At 41.3% G+C, this 23764-nt stretch overlaps 1 protein-coding gene across 7 annotated transcripts in view; it reads left to right on the plus strand.

Moving 5' to 3' along the window:
- PLXNA4 (plexin A4) overlaps window positions 1-23764 on the plus strand; it is an 821522-nt gene that overhangs the window by 178933 nt on the left and 618825 nt on the right. The window contains exon 4 of one of the 7 annotated variants that reach the window (XM_056573191.1): window positions 14756-15102. The exons of the other annotated variants lie outside the window; for them this stretch is intronic. Coding sequence (XP_056429166.1) covers window positions 14756-14860 — 105 coding nt within the window. The 3' untranslated portion in view covers window positions 14861-15102. Of the gene's footprint in view, window positions 1-14755; window positions 15103-23764 lie in introns of those variants that run through there. 7 annotated transcript variants of the gene reach the window in all.

Raw genomic sequence — 23764 nt, forward strand, 5'->3', positions numbered from 1 at the left:
AAGTACAGCGGATCTTCAAGGTGTGTTGGCGTGGTCATGTGAAGGTATGCCACCACCTGCTGGTTCAGGTCCTGTTCCAGGTCTACCTGCTGCTGAAAAGTTGCCTCACTATGCGGGTGAAGAAAGGTACTCATCAGCGACTGTAGACTAAGGCTGCTGCTGATGGAGCTGGTTCTGCTCCTGACACCCCACCCCTCCCCAGCAGCCATGGCAGTGGAAGGTGAGCACACAGGGCCCCCCAAGTCAGACCTGTGAGAGGATGGATGATGGCGCAGATAGGCATCATCCAACTGACAATGTAGGATGTCTATGTAGTAGGTCAGTTTGTCCTCCCTCTCAGTGGGTGTAATAAAAGCCACTATTTTGTGCCGGTAGCGAGGGTCCAATAAGGGGGAGAGCCAGAAGTCATCCCGCTTCCGAATGGTGACAATTCAGCGGTCACTAAGCAAGCAATTGAGCATGCATCGTACCATTTGTGCAAGTGACTCGGAGGGACTCCCTGCCTCCATCTCCACTGCATACTGCCAAGGTGTGTCTAGGTCCTCTGTCTCGTCTTCCTCATAACCCTCTAACTCCTCTGGCTGCTCCTGCTCCTTCTCTCCTGTCAGATGACTAGAAAAACAGCCCATCTCGCTAAATCTAAACTGTGCTCCACTGTGCCCCTCCTCCTCCAGTTCAGCGCCCACAGGGCTCATGTGACCTTGAGATTTAGGCGCCACATCTCCAGTGCCCTGGGCAGCCATTGTTTCCAATACGTGTTTTAGTAATTGAAGCATTGGAATGATGTTGTTCATCCCATTAATCCTGGTGACTGACAAATAATGTGGCTTCCTCAAAGGACCTGTGCAAACAGCTGGTGTCACGTATGTTACACATAGGAGTCACCCTATCTGCTTGGATCTTCAAGAAATTGGTGATGGATTTTCGTATAGTCGGTCCATATTGAGAGTGGAATTCCAACGTGTGTAAACGTCGCAAATGAGACTATGTTGGGAGATACTGTTCTGACGCTGCTGCTCAAGGAGGGTGTGCTTCGCGGTCTACGAGTGGCTGAAGTGCATGAAAAGTTTCCTTCCAAGGATGTCTTGCAGATGGGGGGAACACTTCAGGAACCGCTTGACAACCAGATTGAGACTTGTCCGTGCAGTGGAGGCTGAGGACACAGTAGAGGATGAGGAGGCGGAGTTGCACACTGTCACAGGACAAATGGCCTGAGAGCGTGGAGGCGGAAGTGGTGTGACCTGTCCAAGTTGCTGTTGTGGCTGTGCAGTAACCACATTCACCCAGTGGGCCGTAAAGGAAATTAATTGTCCCTGACTGTAGTTATAGCTCCACATGTCGGTGCTGCCGTGCACTTTGGTACACACCGACAGGCTCAAGGACTGGCCCACCTTCTGTTCCACAAAATTGTGTAGGGCTGGTACTGCCTTCTCTGCAAAGAAATGACGGCTTGGGACTCTCAACCTCGGCTCGGCACAAGCCATCAGTTCTCTTAAAGGTGCAGAGTCCACCACTTGAAAAGGGAGGGTCTGCAGCACCAGCAACTTGGACAAGAGCACATTCAGCTTCCTTGCTGTTGGATGAGTGGGCGCATACTGTTGTCTCTTGGAGATGGCTTCACCGATGGATTGCTGGAGGAATGACTGTCTCGAAGTAGGTGGAGCAGGAGCATCTGGAGTGACAGAAGATGGATATGACACACAACTGCCTTCGGCTGAGGTGGTGGAGCTTTGTCTGGCTGAAATAGGGAGCGGCCTGCCACTGGGTGATGCAGCAGTATTGACCACCACATCAGAGCCACAGTTCTCCCAGGCTGTGGGTTCACATGGTTCTCCTGTGACCCCACAGCATAAGATATTCTGTGGGGGAGGGAACAGCATAGGACAGAGGCAATGAGAGGACAGGGACTGCTCCCGGGCCATGCCAACTGAGAGTTGTATCTGAGGAACCCACCGACTGTTGACTGGGGGTGTCAGATGTCACTTGTGATGAAGTGGATGACCGTGTTAACCAATCGATGATGGCAGATGGGTTGCTGGTCAAGACACGACCTCTAGCTGATAACGTGAGCTCAGGCTTCTTCCTGCGACTCCTGCTGCCACTTGCCCCTAGTCTGCTGCAACCTCTGCCTGATGAATTTAGGCCTCTGCCACTCGTCTGTGCACGTCCTGGCACTTCTCTGCCTGACATACTTAGTGCGTATATGAGGGGAGTACAATACGCTCCACTATGCTTAAAACAGTATTTGTGTTCAGGCTCCATCCATGTACTAGTGACAGGAAACATATCCTACATACCTATACAAAGATCTAACTCTAGTATAGTGATCTGAGTTGTGCCATAACCGCGTTATGAGGGCACGCCTATAGAGGGCATGCCCTATAGTGAAGGAATAAAATAAGGGAGGGTTGGGAGAGTTCCACAAAGCGTCATGTGCTCCGCCCCTGTAGGAGAGGGGGGGACTTATATACACACATCCCCCACCTGTTCCCAATAAGCCCCACCTGGAGGCGATAATTACTTCCGCCCTTCACACAAAAACAGCCCTGCGGGCTTAAAACTTGTCTACAACTCCAGCAGGTGTGTAATTTTGGTTGGCCTTTCACAGTACCTAGGCCCTTAAGACTTTAACAGGAACAAAATGGTACACCACTTAGATATATGTATGTGGCATACACTTAAGAGGGGAGGACAATGCGCTCCAGGACTCATAAAACAGTATTTGTCTACAACAGCTGCATGTGTGTACTTTTGCCTGGCCTTTGACAGTATCTAGGACCTTAAGACTTTAACAGGAACAAAATAGTACACCACCTAGATGTACGTATGTGGTATGCACTTATGAGGGGAAGGTAATGTGCTCCAGTATGCTTAAAACGGTATTTGTCTACAACACCAGCAGGTGTGTACTTTTGCCTGGCCTTTCATAGTATCTAGGCCCTAAAGACTTTGACAGGAACAAAATGGTACACCACTTAGATGTACGCACAGGTTACACTTAATAGAGGACAATATGCTTTTAGTGCTCTGCTCACCCTAACTGATTGGCAACTATTAGCTTTTCTGTTGTTGTACACACCAGTGCTGCAGCACACAGTCGCTGTGTACTACACCCAAAATTGCACTTTCTCTCTCAATCTTACTCCCTTCCCTATCAGTGCTTCTAAGCTGGATTTGGGCTTGAGGTGAATTGCTGCTGTAAAAAAGCTTTTCTGTGCAACAAACTGCTCTCTGTCCCTCTCTGTAATGGAACGCTGATGTGACTGGGAGGTGAATCGCTGCTGTAAAAGTGCTTTTCTGTGCAACACACACTGCTGTCTGTCCCTCTCTCTCTGTAGTAGAATGCTGATGTGACTGGCCGCAAGATGGCTGCCGATTTATATTGGGCTGTGACATCACAGGGTTGGCTGGCTGCTGATAGGCTGCATACTCCATTTGATTCAGGGTCATCCCTCCAACCTTTGTTCCCACCTTCCCAGGATTCATTGTTAAATGTCCTCACATGTGGATCCGCCATTTTAGATGCCCTGGAGCCTGGACCGCGATATTCGCATTCGTTGTGAATCATTGTGAATTTTTCCTGAAATTCAGGACACATCATACCCTATAAAATCATAAAAATCTGCATATATTACATTTCGGTAGTAGCTATAATTGCAGTTTTGCATTTCCCTAATGCTGGCTGAGAGGGTTAAGCTGACGGCAGCAATCCACTGTGTATAGGAATCCCTTTGCTGTGCTTGGCAGACAAGGTAGTGCTGGAGACAGTTCCCAGGTGTCATCACGCTGTGCCTCCTGTGTTAAGCTGTCACATGAGTGCAGGGCAGAGATGCTGCTAGATGTCACCTAGAATTCACATGCTTGTCACTTGATGTGATTCCCATCTTTAAAGAGAGTGTCAGCTGGATGCTGTTGAGGATTAGCAGTAAAGACTTATCTTCTGGAACCCCAGAGCAAAACACAGTGTTGGTATGAGAACATACATTGGCAGTAAGGTCACCTCAGCAAGGTGTTATGGGATTGATGACAGGGCATGTTATGTCTTTGATATCGTTTTAGCCACTTAAAGCAATGATATTATTTTACAAGCTGAAAGTTGTAGGCAAGAAAATGTGTATTCTGTACTCATAAAAAAGCATGCTGACTTTAAGGTTTTCTGTGTGGCTTTATTATGTTAGGACAGTATCAGTACTATTGTTATCACTTTATTGATGGTATTATTTTCTATTTTACTAAATATAAGAGTTAGCTGCATACTTGTTGTACCCAGGGCATTCTACAGGCCTTGATCCAGCCATGCCATGAAAGCAAGACTTTGGATGAGGTTAGTTTTACTTTCAGTTTTTTTACAACCATATTAAAGGAGTACTCAGGCAAAAATAAACTTATCCCATATCCACAGAATAGGGGATAAGTAGCTGATCGTGGGGTGTCCGACTGCTGGCGCCCCCCACAATCACTGGGACGGGACTCTCAGTGGGGAGCACATGTCGTCAACCAGTAGACGACACACACTCCATTCATTTCTATGGGAGCATTGATTATGCCCGAGATCTGTACCCGGGTCTTTGTGGTGCTCCCATAGGAATAAATGAAGTGCGTACTGGCTTCAGCATGCGCTTCTCATTGAGCGCCTTGTCCCGTCCCAGAGATCATGGGGGGTCCCAGCGGTTGAACCCCACGATCAGCTACTTATCCCCTATCCATTTTTCGTCAGATATCTCCTTTAACCCCTTAAGGACCGGGGGTTTTTCCGTTTTTGCATTTTCGTTTTTTGCTCCTTGCCTTTAAAAAATCATAACTCTTTCAATTTTGCACCTAAAAATCCATATGATGGCTTATTTTTTGCACCACCAATTCTACTTTGTAATGACGTCAGTCATTGTGCCCAAAAATCTACGGTGAAACGGGAAAAAAAATCATTGTGAGACAAAATTGAAAAAAAAAACGCCATTTTGTAACTTTTGGGGGCTTCCGTTTCTACGTAGTAAATTTTTCGGTAAAAATGACACCTTACCTTTATTCTGTAGGTCCATATGATTAAAATGATACCCTACTTATACAGGTTTGAATTTGTCGCACTTCTGGAAAAAATCATAACTTCATGCAGAAAAATTTATACGTTTAAAATTGTCATCTTCTGACCCCTATAACTTTTTTATTTTTCCGTGTATGGGGCGGTATGAGGGCTCATTTTTTGCGCCGTGATCTGAAGTTTTTAACGGTATCATTTTTGCATTGATAGGACTTATTGATCGCTTTTTATTCATTTTTTCATGATATAAAAAGTGACCAAAAATGCACTATTTTGGACTTTGGAATTTTTTTGCGCGCACGCCATTGACCGAGCGGTTTAATTAACGATATATTTTTATAATTCGGACATTTCCGCACGCGGCGATACCATTTATGTTTATTTTTATTTTTATTTACACTGTGTTTTTTCTTTTATGGGAAAAGGGGGGTGATTCAAACTTTTAATAGGGAAGGGGTTAAATGATGTTTATTCACTTTTTTTTTGCACTTTTTTTTTGCAGTGTTATAGGTCCCATAGGGACCTATAACACTGCACACACTGATCTTTTACATTGATCACTGGTTTCTCATAAGAAACCAGTGATCGATGATTCTGCCGCATGACTGCTCATGCCTGGATCTCAGGCACTGAGCAGTCATTCGGCGATCGGACAGCGAGGAGGCAGGTAGGGGCCCTCCCGCTGTCCTGTCAGCTGTTCGGGATGCCGCGATTTCACCGCGGCTATCCCGAACAGCCCACTGAGCTAGCCGGCATGCTTTCGGTTTCACTTTAGACGCGGCGTTCAACTTTGAACGCCGCGTCTAAAGGGTTAATAGCGCGCGGCACAGCGATCAATGCCGCGCGCTATTAGCCACGGGTCCCGGCCGTTGTTAGAGGCCGGGCCCGAACCGCTATGACGCGGGGCCATGCCGTGGCCCCGCGTTATAGATCGGGAGTGGACACATGACGTTCCAGTACGTCATGTGTCCTTAAGGGGTTAAGATTATGGTTTAGATAGACAGTAGTTAGGTATGGCAAAATTATACAATGTAGTTAGCTAAATCTGCTATGTACTGAAATGCTAAGCAGCCAACATTATTTATGTGTTATTTTTTCATTTTAATAACTTTTATCAGAATTAGGGTTATTTAGTTTAGAAAAAAGAAGTCTTAGGGGCGACCTAATAACTATGTATAAATATATCAGGGGACCTTACAGAGATTTCTCCCATGATCTATTTATACTCAGGACTGTATCTATAACAAGGGGGCATCCTCTATGTTTAGATGAAAGAAGGTTTCTACACCAGCACAGACGGGGGTTCTTTACTGTAGCAGTGAGACTATGGAATTCTCTGCCTAAGGAGGTGGTCATGGTGAACTCTGTAAAATAATTTTAAAGGTGTCTGGATGCATTTTTGGAGAATAATAACATTACAAGTTATGGATTCTAGATCTATAGGGACAGAAGGTTGATCAAGGGATCTATATTTGGAGCCGGGAAGGAATTTTTACCTCTAGCATGAGGGTTTTTTTGCCTTTCTCTGGATCAACTCAGTAGGGACTCATTAGGGTTATAGGTTGAACTTGATGGACTCTGGTCTTTCTTCAACCTTATGAACTCTGTTACATGTAGTTGAAATGACATAAACTGTTCTCATATTATCAAAATGATAAGGACAAATAACAGTGGTTTACATTTTGTCATTCCACTACTGATTTAACACATTTATTTGATTCTCTTGTAGAGCAGTAGAGTAAGGCTAAGTTCAACCTAAGGAAACTCAGGATGGAAATATTCTAGCTGGAGATTTTAAGGGAGGCCGATTCCGGCTAAATCACTAGGTGCTAGGACCATGCAGAGAGTGCAGTCCCTATAGACGGCAATCTATTAAACGTCGATCCTACTCAAAGAATTCTTTTGGCAGCGGAATTTCAGCGGCGATTGAAATTCCGTACTGTGTACTGTGCAGCAGAATCCAATTGATAGCTGTGGAACTCTGGAATGTCATTTCTAAGGGGAATTGCACTAAAAAATTACTCAGTCTGAACTTCTGGTTACATGATCATAGTCAGGGTAGATAGTTCCCTCAGTAGAGTTGCACCAAAAACTCCTGTACGCAGGGTAGCTGTACTAACCATGGTACTTCTGCCCCACCCAATTATTTCAATGTTTCCTGAAAGAGGAAATACAGTTAAAGTCTAGTGCTAGAATAACATAAATTAAAGATGCATCTTTGTACTATTATATCTATACTGTTCTGTGATAGTGGATGTAACTAGCAAAGGCTCCGTAAAGTACTTGGCAGATTGTATTAACATGTTGGGTAGTTGAGATGGTTTATATGTTTATGTCAGTTTTGCTTAGGGGCTGTAATGTAAGTCAATGTAAAGACAAGACTTCAATTACTCATAACATTTGCATAAACGGACACGCTGTAAGCACAGAAAACTCAGAGAAGCCCAGATCCGAGTACACAGAAGTTACTACATAATAGAAGCACACCCATGTTGAACTAATTTGAGTGAATTATGAATAGGCACGCTACCCATTGCCTGCAGTGCTGTAATCCTATCAGCTTTGGTTGAACTGGATTTAAAATCTTTGCACAAAAGCTAAAAAAGACATATTCAGAGATTGCATTAATGTAGGAGAAAAAGAGCCACACAGAGGAGGAAAATGAAAAGTTATTGTATGGAAGCTATTCGTAGAAGTCCTGCTGACAGGAGGAATGGTAATAGAAAGGATGGTCATGAAAGTGATAAAGACTATGAGACAAATAAGAGACAGGAAGGTCACATTCACTTAACACCATTGTATGAGGGATGCTGAAGTGTTACTCACGTTGTTGCAGTGGCTGAGGTGGTAGATAGCGTTTTTTGGAATCACAGTTGGGAGATTCTGTTTGTATAAAAACACACAGTCTGTTTTACAGAAAGTCTGTATATAAAAATCAATTATATCAACATGAGAAATAAAAGCATCAGTTTCCTCCAAGTAGGACCATTTGCAAGCCTTCTCATAAAGACAGAAGAGAGCCATCCTCTTTCTAATACAGTTTTCATATTTATTATACAGTATATCTCACTAGCAGGTGATAGCGCATTTCAACCAAACAGTTGGTGCTTTGGAGTCTCAACAATCATACCTTTTTATTTATTTTCTTATATGTGGCTATATGAGACCTTGTTTTAGTAGGGTGTGACTAGCACTCATCTGTGCTCACTCCTGTCCTATCAGACTGCAGCAGAAAGGAGGGGGCTGCTTTGTAACCCCCTCCTTTCTGCTGCAGTCTGATAGGACAGGAGTGAGCACAGATGAGTGATAGTCACACCCTACTAAAACAAGGTCTCATATAGACTTGATAAAGAGACCCAGCAGAGCGCGTACCCTGAGTCATGCCGAGTGAGAATACACCTCCTCCAAAGCACAGAATGACAAAGCAAGTGAGCAACAGAAAAAATGTATTTGTGGGAAATATAGGTGGTAGACAGATACAAATTATATGTACATGATCAGGATTAGGAACTGAGTAACATATAACTTTTTTGCAGGATATGACAGGCACGCTTCAATAGAGACATGCCAGAGGTTACGATCAGTGAAGGTCCAAGTACTAAGACTCTTACTGATCACTAAAACAAACAGGCAAAAGCACTCAGATATGTGTCTGTTTGTTTTTGGCCTGCTCCCCATAAAAAAATTGAGTATGTATACTTTCTATAAATATGTACGTGGCTCACTACACTCTTCAAGCACAGCCAAGCAGAGCCAAACAGAAACTGGGGAGCACAGCATTCAGCTGCGCATTTGTTTTGAGGGTCTTACCTCTTCGACTTTTACCAATCAAACCTCATGACATGTCTCTGTGGTCAAAACTCATGACATGTCTCTGTGGTCAAAACTCATGACATGTCTCTGTGGTCAAAACTCATGACATGTCTCTGTGGTCAAAACTCATGACATGTCTCTGTGGTCAGAACTCATGACATGTCTCTGTGGTCAAAACTCATGACATGTAGCCTGATATGTTTATTAAAATGATAGGTACCCTTTAAGATGTTTTTAATGGAGGTATAGCAGGCTCTCTGCATTATAATATGTTATGCTTCACTTTCTGTTGCTTCCAATCTGGGTACATGAAACACAATTGATGGGACATTAAAGTACTCTTCCACAGTTACATTATTTACTACTAACATATTAAAAATTGTGTAAATTTCCATGAAAATCCATCATCAGGCGACCACTTTGAAATAAGAGCCTCTATTTGCCCAGGATCTTCTTGATTTTTTCCGATGACCAGTTTCTCCGTCCATTTATCAACTATATAGAGACATCTTCTCCACCTGCCCATAGCCCTTCATTTCTTCCTTTGATGACTTCCTAAATGTATGCGATGTTGGTGTTTCTTGTGCCTCTCCCTCTGTTATCATCCCTCCACACATTAATCTTTCAGCTGTAAAAGCACCATAATAGTGTTTGTCATCTGCCTTAATTCCATCAATGTCAGGCCCATCAGATTATATTCCTCCTTATTCTGTCTGATATGAAATTGACCTTAACCTTCCTAATGTCACACTGTAAAATTGGGTCTTTTATCAGTCATGTTCCTTTGCACCAATCAATAGAACGGTAAATGTTTGTAAATCTCATCTTCCAAGACTATTCAAGTGCAGTGTTTTTTACATGCAGCGCTAAATTCTGAAGCTAGGATAAGGTAAAACAATAGATATTCAAGAACCTCTTAAAGTGTTCTCGGAGTTCAACCATCACATTATAATGACAACTACAGTAAAACACTTCAGCAGTATAAACATTGTATGTTAGTTATGGGGCTTTGGAAATATTTTCACCCTAATATCACAAAGCCTCAGAAATTAAAGGGCTTTATATATATATATATATATATATATATATATATATATATATGTATAACTATTCAAACAAATAATTTCTGACCATTCTGTATAGGCTCTTTCTATGCACAAACTATGACCTGTGTAAAAGAAATAAAATCTGGGTGTCAATATGGGTCCTATTGTTTTTTTCCCAGAAACAATCACATCTGTCTGCAGGTTGTGTGTGTTATTTCATCTATTCTCCATTCACTTAAATGGAATTAAGCTGCGATACTATACACAAACCAAAACTAAGAATGATGCTGTTTTTAAAAGAAAGCAGCCATTCTTTTTAGTCCTGGAGAACCCATTTATTAATGTCTGTGGGAAAAACACAATTTTTAAGTGAAATACTGAATAAATATGTCATGTCAACCCCCAATGCTTATGTTCTGTAAAACACTCCAATGTATGCATGCCGCTTCCTTGTACTCTTACCTTGGATAACTTTGGGACTGTGAGTCAAGTCCCCTGAAGCTGTGTAACCTCTTGGACTACAATCACTGTGTTCTATTGGATATATATATATATATATATATATATATATATATATATATTTATTTATTTATATTTATATATAGCCTAAATGTTAGGATGGTGTCTAATAAGGAAGCATGCTTTGTGTATTTCCTCTTTAAGGCGTAAACACATAGCGTACTGGAGTATTCCACTGGTGATATCATCAGAGCTATGTTATATCTCAGGCTCCACAATTAGATTTCAAGGCTATCTGGCAGGGATAATATGCTGAGCTAGTCTGTGAGCAACATTCAGTTCCCTGCAGATGTTGTATTCTGCAGGGTACCGTACACCAGCTGATCTGGTCATTTCTCATTCCTGTCATCCACTAGTACAGAAATGTCTAAAAAATAAAGGAAATGATTCCTGCACCAACTAGCCGTGTTTACATGGCTTTATTCAGCAATGCACAATATAACTTCAAGCCTCCGTGGGCTTTTGGCACTATTGCAGCTTTTGCGCTGCCTTGTGATTAGCACTTGCAGTACTGCAGCTGCTTTGATAATTGTCTTTTGTGGAATAACAATGTAGTTCATTACAATGAGCACAGCCCTAGGATTTATGCTGCATAGGGTTTAAATGGAGCTTAGTTAGTGTTATAGTTATTGTGAGTATGAGACATGAGATCGAGGAACAGGGAGCCTTTGGAAAAAGCTGCACTGCAGATATACCTTGTTGTCATTGTTAGGGTCTTATGATTTATTTCTGCGGATGTATCAGCTTCATGCAGCAATAACCCAGAGAACACCTGTATATCCCTATGAAATGGAAAGTGCAGGTAAAAACAAAGCTATAAATTTAAACACCACTATATTAGAAATGAATGCTACAATGGCCTACCAGAACCAAACATTTCCTATCTCTGTAAAAGCAAAATCCTTAAAATAACATGTCTGCAACAGTTTGGTACATACAAAAAAATGGGTTATAACATTGCAGTGAGGTCGGAAAAGAGGACAAAGACTGGTTCCATGTGGTATCTTAAAGGAGTAGTCCAGTGGTGAGCAACTTATCCCCTTCGACAATCTCCGGCTCTGCCATAGCAATGTATTGAGGGGGCGTGTCGGCCGCCGCTTCATGCGGCGGTCAAAACCCGCTATCTAGCTGGAGAGCCTGGCCCCCATACAGAGAGATCGCGGGGGGCCCCAGCGGTCGGACACCCCCCCCCCCCCCCGCAATCTCAAACTTATCCCCTATCCTTAGGATAGGGGATAAGTTTTTCACCACTGGACTACCCCTTTAAGTGCAGATTCTTGATTCTGGGACTGATGCTAATGATAGATAAGTTCTGGCACATGGCTCAAAACGCATCAAGATTGCTCAGACTACATCAAGTGTGTTCTGCCATGCTGGTTTTGAAGAGGATTCAATAAAGCTGGAATTTCTTTAGTGCTGGGTTGTTTCGTTCTTTTCCTTATTGTTGAACACGCAGAGCCTAAGTGAGGATCTGTGCATGAGCTAAAGAAGGTGAGCTGGACTTTCCTTATTTACCTCATTCCCTAAGGAGTGTGCAGCCACGCTCTTTAGATGGTTATAATCACAGTTTGTCTCAGGAGTGGAACCTGGTGAAATCTAAACTTTAACAATAACTGAATAACATGTCTAAATCAAATGATGGTCGCACTTTAAGAGCGCCACCCAAAATTGCATTCAAAATGGTCTTCTAGGGGTTGATCTTGTCAAATAAGATGCATTTTGTATGATGAAACTAAAAATCTGACACATGAAATCTGGTCTGTATAAGAGAGTGGTCTTCTGAAAGAGGTGGTCCTTGATGGTGGAGATATTACACTGTATATAATTTTATGTGAGAAAATAAAGCGATTGCTACTGTCTTCATAACATTATGAAAGCTTTTTATCTCTCAGGAGAGTCCCTTTATTGGCTTTTATTAGTTTTAGTTATGATTAAGAACTGTATAGTTTTAAACATACCTGGATATGACTTATGTTTTTATTCAACCTTGCCAATTTTTTTATATACCATAATAATGGTTTCATTATCATGGTTTTTTTTATGGACATGCAAAGTCACATGCCAATAACTGTTCTAACTTGTGCTCTGGCCATACACGATGGCTGTGAGCACTCCCCTGCCCCATCCTCCTCTTCCTGCGGTGCCGCGGTTCACATCGTGTGATGCGCCGACATGCGAACACCGGACCATTACTCACCTCTTGCATTCTCCACTGTCCCAGGACGCCGGCATGTGTGTACCCACCCTCTAGGGTGCGCGTGCACACCGGCTCTCTGCGATTTAAATGGCCAGTACGCCCTTAATTGGATACTGCTGCTCACTGACACTATCAGCCCTTCCTGTTTCCCCTTGTCGGATCTTTGTGCCCCACAGCCTTAGAGAAAGCATATCATACTTGTGTTCTGCCTTACTGTGTACCAGACCTCCTTGCTACGTTTCCTGTCCACGCTCCAGTGCCTCCTGTCCTTACCTTTCTGCCTGTCCCCGACTACAAGTTTGCCTTATCCTTCCCGTACCACGCTTCTGTGTGGACAAGTTGTATCAGGGGTAGCAACCTGGGTGCTGCCTGCCGCAGCAAGTCCATCCCGCTTTGCAACGGGCTCTGGTGAAAACCAGCCGCACCTTAGACTCTGCTCCCTGTTACGACCAACGCCATAATCCACACAGGCTCAGCGGATCCACTTCACCACAGCCGTTACAATAACAACCAAACCTCCCTAAAAAAAAGTGTTCCTATGTCATTGCCAAACCATTGTGATTCACTATGCCCCCAAATGCCATTTAGCCTACCTGTAAACAGTGCCATCCACAATGTCCTATCACATTGACGGCCAAATGCCCAGAGGTCATCAATCACTATGAATTTATGTATGATGCATTTTAAACACACAAACACACATGTTCATTTACCAATGATGCACTCCTCATCTTGCATTATATTTTCCTGAAGGTTCTGGGTACATGGAGTGATGGGCTACCAATAGTGTTGGGCGTGAATATTGGCATTTCAATATTGGCATTTCATTCTCGAATTTGCGAATATTGCGAATATATTCGCAATATATTTGAAATTACGAATATTCTATATATTTTCCGCATATGTGCATATTCCTTGTTTTCACTTGTGGTCCAATTAGAATGATGCAAATACACTTGTCAGAGGTTATCAACAACATCCCTAGCAACCAATAGTAAAGTTGCCCACCCCCTCACTGTTTTCTTCCTCGAATATGCGAATATTCACATATGCGAATATAACAAATACACAAAATTCACGAATATAGGACGAATATTCGTCTATATTTTCGCAAAATATAGCAAATTTGAATATGGCCAATGCTGCTCATCACTAGCTACCTATGCAGTAATATGCCCTATTTTTAAAACTAGACTTGATCAGGTTACAGTAAAAAAAAAAATTAAAAAAATTAAAAAACTTTCTTTGAAAGAGATGGTTTTGTGTAAGTGTTCATTTAAATCCTGTAACTTGTGATTCCATGCATCTCTGCCTCCTGATATGTGAAGCTCCAAAAATAAATCTATGATACCTTCAATGAGAATGTCGCTGCTTTGGTGTATGGCAGACGGCATTCATTTATTTTCCCATAGTTTCCCACAATGAAGTAGTGCCTTCTAAAGTATTACACAGAATAATGCTGGATAGATGGAATCTTGTGCAAGAAATAGCAAAGAATAAAGCATACAAAAGGCAGTTTAACCATGCAGCTTCCTGCCTGCCAGGTCCCCTATGGGCACCCTCAGGAGCGGCAGCAGTTTACTGTCATATCTATTTGTTAATTAATTGCATGTTAATTTGACAAGCTGCAGGCATGCTCCTTCCTTGTGTTGTAAGATGCTATGGCAGTGCTGTATTAAATTGATGGTTTATCCGGAGATCAGCATTTAAATGAATCCAATTAATAGAGTTCATCATTCATTTATGAGGAGAGAAGCTTTCTGAGGAGCAAAGTTTTAGGAAGGATGTGATCAAAACTCTGCGGAAGGAATGAAGTTCGGATATGAAATATTTTACTGATTTCATCTGGATTCATGCTGTGAAAAATGTATTGCTTTTACAAGATGAATTAAGTTTTCATGTAATAGCTTTGACTTCTTTCTCTTTTGTGATATTCTAGTCATTGAAAATATAATGTTTTAGAGCATAACCAAATATATCTCATTCTAAAATGATGCATTGCTGACCCTTCCATGTTACCACTTCTAATGGGGATGAAGTAATATGTTCCTCAACTTCCCAGTTCATTTGCTGTTTAAATTATCTTTGTTGAATTAATTAAATTATGTTGAAAAACTATTCTTGTGAATTCATTAATTCATTCAGGTAATTGCTGAAGTCATTTGTTGGGAATGTGAGCAGAAGAACAGATTTAACCTTTTACAAGTGAGTATGCTCTTTGAGGGAAAACAGGATCCTAGTTTGCCTTGAATGTTCACACATGGGTCAGCACAACTCAGACAAAAGTAATTATTGGATACATCCAATTGTTGGGTCAACAGTATTTAGAAGTTCTTATGGACTCCATTGAACTTTACTATAGGTTGGTGCCTATTGCATCTACTATATAAGATAGGGTCAGCCTGATTCTAGCATTCTAGCATCATAAAAGGATTCGGCCATAAAAGAGCCTTAAATTTATCTTTAACAGTCATATTTCATGGGTCCTACTTGTGGTTCCCAGTCATCAGAAGTTTCCATGGAGTAGGACAGAATAACCAGAAAGCAGCCTCAAGAAAAGGATATAAGCATGTATCAACACTGGAAGGTAAGAAGATTAGTAACCCATTAGTAACCATGACTGAAATTGGAAATGATGGGTTGGACATGTAAGTGAATGATAATGACCCCAGCTAGAAAGGAAACACAAGATAACAAGTTTGAATGAATACAAGAACTAGCCTTGAGTAACTCTCCCTTATCTTTTCCTTGATCTTTCCCTAAACTCTAAGCTAACACCAGAGACTCAACCTCATTGTCAGTGCAATATTCCTGCAATAGCTCAAGATAAAATACTATTCCTATCTCCTTTCAGAAATGTCATGGACATTCAGGTGCAAGGACGTTGAGACATGAAGCTGAGGAAAACTAAAATTATTGAAACTTGTGTCGAGACAAACTAAGCAGGACTACAGTAACTTCTAAATAACATATCAGAGCAATCCAAAACAGGAATCAAGAAATATGTAAAGTGTACTTATGGTTTAAAAAAACTTTTGACATGTCCTATAGACATGTCAGATGTTTTGATCAGTGGGTGTCTTTACAATATATTAAAGTTTTTTTTAAAGTGACAGTGCTCATTTAAGGAACCTGTAACAAGGACAAGATCATAGAACTAGGCAGATACGGAAGCACCTGTGCAGATTTACATACAGTACATTATAATCCAAAAAGTACTGTAGAAGCCAAGGACCTTTAAAGTGAGACTGGAACTCCATCCAAAACTATCCAGTGTTGTGCAGTCAGTGTCACCTAATCCATTGGTCTTGATCAGACCATGAGACAGTTTCAGAGCAGTTGCCTCAAATAGACTAATACACAGGAGAAAAGAAAATAACAGGAAGATTTCTTATATTCTTAACACAATAGAGAGGATTACTTGCAGCTTGCTGCTTTGTATTATTTTCTTACTATTCCATAATCTTAGTAAAAGCAGTTGTAAAAATGATAAAAGCAGAGTTTACCATGCAATAAAGAGTATATACATATTTGTTCTATATAGCTTCTATATAGGGTGACTTTCACAATTCATTTGGGTTCATATACTCCAGTTTCTCATTGGCAGAGGATATGGTTTTACTATTGTTTATATGTCCTTAAAGGGGTACTCCGCCCCTAGACATCTTATCCCCTATCTCGTGATCTCCCTGCAGCACCCGACATTCGTTTAGAGCGTCGGGTGCAGCGTTGGAGGGTCGTCTCACGGCCATGCCCCGCTCGTGATGTCACGGCCATGCCCCCTCAAAGCAAGTCTATGAGGGGGGCGTGACGGACGTCATGCCCCCTCCAATAGACTTGTATTGAAGGGGCGTGGCAATGACATCATGAGCAGGGCATGACTGTGATGTCACAAGCCTCCGCACCGCATCGCCAGTCATCCGGCATGGAAAGAAGTCTGCTCCGTGCATCGGATGTCTGTGGTGCTGCAGCTGAGATCTCTGGGGTTCCCAGTGGCGGGACCCCCGCAATCAGACATTTTATTCCCTATCCTTTGGATAGGGGATAAACTGTCTAGGAGTACCACTTTAACATTCTACCCTAATAAGGTGAATATATGTTTTTAATTAGACAAGGAAACCACCCAGTTGTATATAGAGCTTATATATAAGCAGAACTGCAGTGTAGAACAGTTACGGTTAAGTATCATTCATTTGTTTCCACAGTGATATCTCTCATTCTTCCCTAGAGATACACCTGACATCCCTCAGGTGCACAGCTAAAATATTAGCTGAACAAATGGCTGCAGTGGATTTTCTTGCAATTACTATAATAACAGAAAACCCTGCTGGCCAGAGGCACATATGTGTCCCAGCACAAGCATCAGTTATTTCTATTCTTGCTGTATTCTGGTCTGAAGCAGAGATATTACAAGGCACGACTAATAGGCTTACTGCACATCAGTTTTTTCTTTCATCAGTATAGAATTAAAATGCTTATACAGTCCACACAGTAGGAAGATTACACAGTGTTTTAGATATGTTATTGTATTCTCCATAAATGTTAGCTGCATCTGCATTCTTGCTTTGCTTTAATTGATTATTAGGCTTGGCAGGTCAGCTATATAAAGGCAAGCTTTCATTAAATTGGCCAAATGAATTAAAGAATATCTTTTTGTGTAATTCCCTTTTATGACCAAATTGTAGTCCAAAGAGCATAGTCATGATGTCTCCTTTCTATTGCTCTACTTAAGCTTCTTCTGATTTTCAGCAGTCACATCAAGGAAGCGATTTAGAATGAATACTGTAGTTACAACAAATATATCCCCCACAATTTTTATCATCAAACAAACGTTTTGAATGTATAAAATTTTATTTTCTTCCTTCAAAATAGTGATCTTGGACGTACCATTGGGAGTCCCCTTAAAGTTTTTTTTTTTTTGATGGTTGCCAAGGAACCTACCCATTACACACTTACTATAAATGCTCTTGAAGAATATTGCATTTTGTTATGTAACAATAATCAACTCTCTGTTCCAGGTGACTTATGTTTGATCATTTCTGATCACCCTGCATTATCAACATAGCCTGAGGATTAATATGTCAGCATATGGTGAATTGGAAACAATCACCTATCGAAGTTGTGCTAGAATATTCATAACTTTATTTCAGCAAGTTGGTTTAACCCCTTAAGGACGCAGGACGTAAATGTACGTCCTGGTGAGGTGGTACTTAACGCACCAGGACGTACATTTACGTCCTAAGCATAACCGCGGGCATCGGAGCGATGCCCGTGTCATGCGCGGCTGATCCCGGCTGCTGATCGCAGCCAGGGACCCGCCGGCAATGGCCGACGCCCGCGATCTCGCAGGCGTCCGCCATTAACCCCTCAGGTGCCGGGATCAATACAGATCTCGGCATCTGCGGCAGTTCGCGATTAAAATGAACGATCGGATCGCCCGCAGCGCTGCTGCGGGGATCCGATCATTCATAACGCCGCACGGAGGTCCCCTCACCTTCCTCCGTCCGGCTCCCGGCGTCTCCTGCTCTGGTCTGTGATCGAGCAGACCAGAGCAGGAGATGACCGATAATACTGATCTGTTCTATGTCCTATACATAGAACAGATCAGTATTAGCAATCATGGTATTGCTATGAATAGTCCCCTATGGGGACTATTCAAGTGTAAAAAAAAAATTTAAAAAATGTAAAAGTAAAAGTAAAAAAAAAGTGAAAAATCCCCTCCCCCAATAAAAAAGTAAAACGTCCGTTTTTTCCTATTTTACCCCCAAAAAGCGTAAAAAACATTTTTTATAGACATATTTGGTATCGCCGCGTGCGTAAATGTCCGAACTATTAAAATAAAATGTTAATGATCCCGTACGGTGAACGGCGTGAACGAAAAAAAATTTAAAAAGTACAAAATTCCTACTTTTTTAATACATTTTATTTAAAAAAATTATAAAAAATGTATTAAAAGTTTTTTATATGCAAATGTGGTATAAAAAAAAGTACAGATCATGGCGCAAAAAATTAGCCCCCATACCGCCGCTTATACGGAAAAATAAAAAAGTTATAGGTCATCAAAATAAAGGGATTATAAACGTACTAATTTGGTTAAAAAGTTTGTGATTTTTTTTAAGCGCAACAATAATATAAAAGTACGTAATAATGGGTATCATTTTAATCGTATTGACCCTCAGAATAAAGAACACATGTCATTTTTACCAGAAATTGTACGGCGTGAAAACAAAACCTTCCAAAATTAGCAAAATTGCGTTTTTCGTTTTAATTTCCCCACAAAAATAGTGTTTTTTGGTTGCGCCATACATTTTATGATATAGTGAGTGATGTCATTACAAAGGACAACTGGTCGCGCAAAAAACAAGCCCTCATACTAGTCTGTGGATGAAAATATAAAAGAGTTATGATTTTTAGAAGGCGAGGAGGAAAAAATGAAAACGTAAAAATTAAATTGTCCTTAAGGCCAAAATGGGCTGAGTCCTTAAGGGGTTAAATGTTGGCTTTGTACTGCTAAAGTCCAGATGCCTGACTTTGGTTTTCACAACAAAGGCAGAATAGGAGTATCAGAAAATTTAAGTCACCTGATCACTCTTATAGTCCTTGGAGATAACTCTGGATGACTCTTTCCAAGGGCACTGTGACCAGCTGGATGACTGGTGATGCGGGGTGGAGTCTTGTGACATCACGGTCATGCCCCGCTTGTGATGTCACAGCCAGGCCCCCTCAATGCAAGCCTATAGACTTGAATTGAAGGGGGCATGGTGATGACATCACGAATGGGGCGCGGCCATGACATTATGTGCCTCCAGGTCTGCACCCGACGCTCTAAACGAACGCCGGATGCAGCAGGGAAATCTAGGGGTCCCGAGTGGTGGGACCCCCGCAATCAGACATCTTATCCCTATCCTTTGGATAGGGGATAAGATGTTTAGGAGCAGAGTACCCCTTTAAATTTGACAACCCTGCATTTCCTTGTACCTCCACTACTAAAAGTATGATGATTGCAGACCGAACACTGTTGGCTGCGGGACCTATTGCTAGTTGGTGAACCCCCACAAATCTAATATTGACAGGCCATGAATTGTAAAGGCCTGTATAACTGCTGTATAGGTGAAGCATGTAACATACAGGTAGATTTTCAGAGACACACAACAGTTAGAAATTGAAGTGATTCTGCAGCTTCTGGAAAATTTTACGAAGTGATCTTGCAAGTGTCAATTTCTCAGTGAACCCTGTGGATGTAGGAATTTAATCTGATTTGTTGAACTATACCTGGAGCTGGAGAGAGGAAATAGTGCAGTGTGTGCATGAGTGTGCTGATATGATTTTTCAGATTATTACTTTTATTTCCAGGGCTTGTGGAACATAAGTGCTAGGAGCGTTGTTATAACAATAACATTCAAGAGATAGAGTGAAAGGGAAATGAGGCAGGCAGACTGGGCAGAGAGAAATACTTTATGATATTCCCTGTGCTATAGCCGGAATTGCACTGAAGAATATATTCCTAGGCACGTTGGGGGTGATTACCATTTTCCATCATTCTTCATTGCTTCAGTTCATTCTTTTTCTCTACAATAATGCTCCTTGTGGTGAATTATTGGTTACTAAATGATCATAGTGATACTGTTATTATAATCATTTTATTATTGAATTGAGCTAATGCTGTGTACATTGCTCTTTGCCAATACTACTGTACACTTAGTAATATATTGAATTGCTTGTCAAATATTGTGGAATAATGGGGACTTTATTACAGGATATTCAATTATTTATTTCTTTTGTGCACACAGAAAACATAAATAAATCCTGTTTAGTGGAGGAAAGTAATGCAGCTGGGCGCTCTTATGTGAATGCAGCCTTTTACAGGAGTCTAAGGACTTAAAATTAAACACTATTTTTAGATAGGGGTCACATAACCCTTTTTACCTAGAATATTGTACTTTTCACCACTCTCAGTTCATAATTTTTCAATTACAATAGTAAAAACGCTATCATGCTATACATATGGCACTAAATGTGATTCATACCAATGTTGAATTTACCAAAGTTCTGTATATTTTTTTACTTGCATAACATTCCCTCGGTTTTCAGACAATCTTCAAGGATATTCTAAAGAGGGGATTCTCTGTGAATATAAAATATCTAGGGGAGGGCTAGCGAGGCGTGTGTTTTGCCGAGAGGTTGCCAATAAGTCAATCTTCCCTGGCTGGGATATTTAGATATAACAATAGGCTAGAAATCTACTTTTTTGGCTTGTACAATGGAAATCCTTGCTATCACTGTACTAAGGAATTATAGAGCATAATGCCTTTTGTGTCAGGGATTGAAAAGCCTGTGTAAAATTCTACTGTTTCCATTGGGATATGTTAGAAATAATTGTCAACATAGTCATGTGCATTTAAAGGGGTTGTGCACTGCCCTGCCTTTCGGAGCTCCGCACGCAGCATCCGGAAGTTCATTACTCTGAACGCTGTGTGCGGGCTTCCGTGTTTGCGGGCACCGGGCGTGACGTCACGCCCGGCCCCCTCGTGACGTCACGCCCGCCCCCTCTACCAAAGTCTATGGGAAGGGGGCGAGACTCCGAAAGGAAGGGCAGCGCACAACCCCTTTAAGGCAGATTAGCTGCTTAGAAAAAGTACAAATCTTTTGGAAGCCTTTAGCATCACACAATTGAACACATAAAATAAATAAATAAAACAAGTCATAAATATATAAATAATTTAAGTTATACATGTTTCTACATAGCTCCTCCTTGATTTATAAAAGGGCAGCCTCTTTGGTATTTGTTTGAGTCATCTAATGTCATTTATTTCTTTAAGACGTGGTTGGATACTACCCATGCATTGTTGTGGTTAGCACATTATATTAATGGCATACTTTGGTGATTTGTCACTTTGTAACTTCTTCTAAATGTGTAGGAATATATTAATAGGTACTGTCTAGCCTCAATAAATAACTTTTTTCTTGTTACACTGTAGCTATCATATAATTGAAATGCTCCAATGGGACATAGTATAATTCAGTACATTGAATTTTAGGAGTTTAATGATGACTATACAACAATGAATATACTTTAGGAAGCATTACTTCTCTTTACCATTGTTCCAGGGATCTAAGGTTGCAGCTCACCCCTCTGTACCTTTTTTGCTACAGGGTTGCACTGCATATATATTGTGGATTTATTAAGGGTTGACACCAGCTGCTCTTGGAAAAGAAGCATTTTATTCACCATTGATATATGAACTGTCCAATACAGCTGTGATCTGGTAAATTAAGCATACTGTTTAATGCCTAGACTATGGGCACAATGGCAATATCTTGTTTTTTATGGGAAGCCCCAGACTCAGAATGAAGTTATGGTCCGACTGAGCAAAGTTTAAATGAGCCTCTTGACACATAGGCCCAGGTGGTTGAATGTGAGCTGGCATCTCTGGTGTTTTATTTATGTATTGTATAATATTGACTTTGTGATGGAAACTTGGACTTCATGGGGAACAAAGACTGGGCTCAGCTTTACATAGAATGGTGTGCTACTTTAATTTATCTCCTCCCTGTAAGCTTTTGTCAGTCTGTATGTTAAACAGCAGGCCAGTGGTAAACCTTTAGATGGCCAACATTTGTAATAGTTTATTATATAATATGATTGTCTTACATTTGTAAAATTTAAGTCAAGTTAAATTATTTATTCTCTTTTCTTTTATTATGATTCTGTGTAAGTATGTTTGTACTGTACTTTACGAATTATATTGAAACTGATTAAAAAAAAAAAAACTATGAAAGATAGGATGCAATCCATTGCATGATAGCCAAGTAGGCCAGTAGGAACTCTAAGTAGCAACTGTAATGATATAAAAATTACCATGAATTTTGGTGGTGATCTAAACCATTTATGTTATAATCTGTGTATGCATTGGGTAAGCCAACTGTAACGGCAGTGGTAAGGGGGATCTACTGACCTGTGAGGATGAAAGCGTGGGCCGTACCAGGGAGTGGAGTCTAAGGTGCCGCTGGTTTTCACCAGAGCCCGCCGCAAAGCTGGATGGATTTGTTGTGGCATGCAGCACCCAGGTTGCTACACCTGGTACGACTCGTCCCCTCAGGCACCCGAGGAATAATGTAGCACAGGAAGGTAGAGGCAAAGGCGTAGTCAGGACTGGCAGGAGTTCAGGGCAGGTGGCAAAAAAGCAAGGTCTGGTCACGTAGCAAGAAGGTCAGAAGGCAGGCGGCACAGGAGCAAGGTCAGAATACGTTGCAAGGGTCAGATACACAGCGAGGCCTGACACAGGAAATCGCTTTTTCTTAGGCAACTAGGCGACAAAGATCCGGTAGGGGTCAAGGGAAAGTGAGAATGACTTATATGGTAAGCACCCAATTATTGGTGTGCTGGTCCTTAAAATCTCAGACAGTTGGCACACGCAAGCCCTAGGAAGCAGGGACGCACGCAGGCAGGGAGAGAGCACAGTGGAGCCAGGAACGCAGCAGGAGCATGTCCGCCCATGCCAGAGACAGCACGAGGCAGCGGGGTAGAAGAGTGCCGTGGCCAGCATGTATGGCTGCGGAGCCACTTGTAACACCGTTGTCTAACATTAATTCATATCATCATGCTGTATGATACTACCATGTAGTAGTACTTGAAGATATGTGTTATACTAATGATATGTCACGTAAACTAGACATTTAGTTCAACATGAGGTTAGAGAGACACATAAGGACTTTACAATGGTGTGTATAATTCGCAATATTTACTTGTGTGAGGTTATATAAAGATGTATTGGTTCAATAATATTATGTGTGATATAATCTTTGTTCATTTTAAATTGTAATATACTTTAGCTGAAAAGTCATGGAAGACTTAGGAATCTATGCTGTATTCCTATAGTACTAATGATATTATTGGATAGTTTGAGAGAACAGTTTACCTTACATATAGTAAATCTGATGGCTACACACTAGATATCTGTTGGCCAAATGCTCATTCAGCCTACAGCTATCTTTCCCAATCCCCTTATCCACATGCACTTTTGGCTTGGCTAAATTTTCTTATGTTCTCGGAAGGGGAAGGATTGAACTACCCATGGCCAAACTTCTCTACTTTCCTTATCTACTGTAGAACAAATGATTTGGACAGTTAAAATCCAATTTCCTGATCCATAC

Source organism: Hyla sarda, chromosome 4 (genome assembly GCF_029499605.1).
Source record: "Hyla sarda isolate aHylSar1 chromosome 4, aHylSar1.hap1, whole genome shotgun sequence".
NCBI classification, from domain to species: Eukaryota; Metazoa; Chordata; class Amphibia; order Anura; family Hylidae; genus Hyla; species Hyla sarda.